Source organism: Chrysochloris asiatica, unplaced genomic scaffold (genome assembly GCF_000296735.1).
Source record: "Chrysochloris asiatica unplaced genomic scaffold, ChrAsi1.0 scaffold00301, whole genome shotgun sequence".
In the NCBI taxonomy this organism is placed as follows: domain Eukaryota; kingdom Metazoa; phylum Chordata; class Mammalia; order Afrosoricida; family Chrysochloridae; genus Chrysochloris; species Chrysochloris asiatica.
Genome location: NW_006408819.1, coordinates 2,532,831 through 2,536,495, shown reverse-complemented (window position 1 = coordinate 2,536,495; position 3,665 = coordinate 2,532,831). Strand labels below are relative to the sequence as shown.

Below are 3,665 nucleotides of genomic sequence, written 5' to 3'. Positions count from 1 at the left end.
AGGATATCATGTTTGGTAAGGTGGAGGGTCAGAGAAAAAGAGGAAGACCCCCAGCGAGGTGGATTGGAAACATGTCAGCATCAGTGGGCTCAAGTGTGGCAAAACTTGTGAGGTTGGCCCAGGACCTGGCAGTGTTTCCTTCTGTTGTGCTTAGGGTCACTGTGAGTCGGCACCGATTAGAGATGGCACCTAACAACAACAATGATCACTACACTTTAGCGTGCAAGTATCTTGTTTGAGTCCCCATGTTCATGTCTTTCGAGTACTGGTTTTGTTTTTTCACTTTTTAGTGTGAACTGAGTGAAGGTTTCCAGAGCAGATCATCACTTTTCCAGTCAACAATTCATACATAGTTTTGTTTCATCTCATTAATCCCTACTTCCTCCCTTATATTTTTTGTTTCTATTTCTCCTCCTTTCCTAGTTCTGCTGAACTTTTTCTTGGGTAAATGCTGCCCTTTTGATCTTGAATGCTTGAAGGTTCTGAGGTGTGCATACTTCCCTAGTGTTTTTGTTATTCTGTATAGAGCTGTCTGTTGTTTGGCTGAGAATGAAGCCATGGGGGTGCGTTCAGTTTCAGAGCTGAAGGATAACTACGGACCACAGTGTCTTTCTTAGCACACAGTGAGTAGCACTGCACGACATGAAATCACTAGGTTTCATGCCCAGAGGTCTGAATGCTCTCCATGCTGGATTTGGGTTGTTAAAAGGGTCACTGCCACTTTAATGCTGCTTGGCCAAAAGATCCCATAAGCCTCCGTAGTGACCTTGTTGAATTGCATGTGGCTCACTTCCCAGTGGCTCCACATGTATCTCCCTGTGCCTGTAGTTTGGATGAATAAAATTACCAAAAAAGCGACTTAGTGTTCTGTTGTTGCTGCTATCTTCACAAGTCTAAATAAATCTGCCTTTAAAGGGTACTGTGTACGTTCAGAACACGGGGCTTTCATTTATCTCTGAATTTCCATGAATATGCATTATTTAAATGAAGCGTATACTTTTTCTTCAAAACACTGATTAAATCAAAGCTTACTCATTTGATCTGAATCAAATCCATGCCACTTTAAACTGCCTTAATTTGGAAAAAACAGAATTCTTAAATGAGAAAATAGAATGAGCAAAATTGCCCAACCTTTATCATTCTGCTTGGCTGCGTCAGTAAATCATCTTGAAAAATTAAAATTGTGGGCATTTAAGGTCTGTTGCACAATTTAAAAATTCCTAGAATGTATGAGATGTCTTCCCTTTTTCTTTTTAATGTATTTACTGATTTATAATTTGCTGTTATGACTTGATATATTATAAATGCCTATAAAGCTCTTGGTGTATATTTGTGTGTGTGTGTTTGTATACCTACACACACACATATATATGTGTACCTTCTTCATTATTTAGACATGCTCTCATTTGTCCAATCCCTTATTGTTGGATGACTCCCACCCCTAAGTCTTTCAATATGATGAAATATGTTGTGACGAGCTGCACGTTGTGTAAGTCTCTGCCCACACCCTTGATGATTCACTTGGGATGGATAAATACCTAGAATTGGAGCTGTGGCATTCCCTGTGCCTTTATTATGCCCTCTTACATAGTGCCTGGGCTCCTGTTCATTGACTGTGTGTCTGATTCCCACTGACAACTGGGGCCAAAACCCAAAAAAGAATACCAAGCCCACTGTCATGGAGTTGATCCTGACTCAGAGGATGAAGAGTAGGGCAACTGGGCCTTTGATGAAAAGTGGTACTGTTCATCATAGAGGTCCAATCAGCTTGGAGATAGCGCATGCAGACTGCATTTTGTTCTGTTGTGCTCGGGCCAAGCTGAGTCAGGGGCCGACTCCATGGCAGCTACCAAAAATGCCAATCATTTTATCTCCATTGAAGTCTTTGAATAATGTGAGTTTGAAAGTGCATACAAAGTTGCTTACTGTTGAATGTTATCTTTCTTGATAGACCCTCCAGGATGGCTTCTGCACCAAATCCGAAATATAATTCTCATTCCTTGGAGAATGACTCGACTAAGAGGGTAAGTGGAGCTTCCAGATGGACTTTCATATCTTTGCATTCTCTTTTCATATTTGAATACCAGGAAGTCATTTAGGGTGAAAGGAACTCTAGTGGTGCAGTGGTTAAATTTTTGGCTGCTAACTAGAAGATCCCCAGTTCGAACTTACCAGCCCCTCCAACAGAGAAAGATGTGACAATCTGCTTGGAACTCTGTGCAGGCAGCTCCACTCTGGCCTGTAGAGTTGCTGTGAGCCAGCATCGACTTGAAGGAAGACAGCGGGGTTTGTATGATTGGGGGGGGGGTGTTTTTTGATAGAGTTAATTAAATTAATAGTAACATGTTTTAGTCATGTTATACCAAAATGTTAATGCATATAGTTTTATTTATCATCCTACCTTGTTCCAGAAAAGATGTTAGAGTTTTGCATCTATAAATTCTCGCATGTAACTTGTCTTGTGTACTGATGCTAGACATTGCATCCACAGAGTATTTAATTCCTTAAAGGTACTAGGCAACATGCCCCAAACCGAAAGCTTTCTGAAGAAAATGTTGAAGGCCAGGGTCCAGTGAACAGGCTGCAACGTACTGTTGAATATTGAAATGCTTTTCTAATTATGATTATAGAACATTACACAACCAAAAAAAATTCAACTTTAACGGGAAGTGTTTCCAAGTATCAGAGAGAGAATTATGTAGAAGGTGATTTGGGAATGGATGGATACATTTAAAAGACGCCTTCTTCTAAGCCTATTTAGGCTCTTGATGCCTGTTAATGGATTCTCCCCAGAAGTCAGAGGAAGAAAAAACGGTGCCTTTCCATTTATATTCCGTAATTACTAACAGGGTTGACCTTCAAAGAAAAAATGTGTTTATGTCCATTTGTATTGCTTTTGTGAAGTGATTATTCCTGTCTTTTGCATATATGTATTTTGGGGGTACTTGAGGGGGGATTCTCTTCTTTTTTATTTAAAAGTGTTCTTTCCATATTATCATAATTGATTCTATGATATATTACAGATTTTCTCCCTAGTTCATTGTCATCCTGTTTTTTCCATTTAGGGTATTCTGTTCAGATTTTGGTATACAGAAGCTTACAGTTTTTATGTACTCATATAGATCAATCTTTTCCTTTATGATTTATATTTTCCTCATCTCCAAGACTGTAGATGTTTTTGTTGTTGCTGTCATCTGCCACCAAGGAGGTTCCGACTCACAGTGACCTGTATAGGGTTTCCAAGGAGTGGCTGGTGTGTTTGAACTGCCAACCTTTTGGTAGGAATCCAGTGCTTATCTTACAGATCCACACCAGGAGCCCTAGCCTATGTTAATCTATGTAATTTATATTGTTGTTGAGTGTCATTGAGTCAGTTCCGACTCACTGCAACCCTGTATAGAGTTTCTAGGAGTGGCTGGTGAATTTGAACTACTGACATTGCAGTTCAAACTGACCTTGCAGTCCAGCGCTTATTAAACAAACATTTACTTCCCTTATTTTGTGGTCAGACTTTATTTTCTTCTCATGACCTACACGTTTAATATTTACAAGGTGTACAAGGTGTACTCGTCTGACAGTTTCTCGTACTATGGTGGCTTGTGAGTTGCTGTGATTCTGAAAGCTATGCCACCAGTATTTTAAATACCAGCGGGGTCACCCATGGT

The 3,665-nt window shown here is 39.9% G+C and overlaps 1 protein-coding gene across 3 annotated transcripts in view; it reads left to right on the top strand.

Moving 5' to 3' along the window:
• The first annotated feature begins 1,961 nt into the window (after positions 1-1,961).
• The window catches only part of MTM1 (myotubularin 1), a 97,602-nt gene continuing 95,898 nt past the window's right edge, over positions 1,962-3,665 (top strand). For all 3 annotated transcript variants that reach the window (XM_006874777.1, XM_006874775.1, XM_006874776.1), the window contains exon 1: positions 1,962-2,024. In XM_006874777.1, coding sequence (XP_006874839.1) covers positions 2,008-2,024 — 17 coding nt within the window. In that variant the 5' untranslated portion in view covers positions 1,962-2,007. The remainder of the gene's footprint in view (positions 2,025-3,665) is intronic.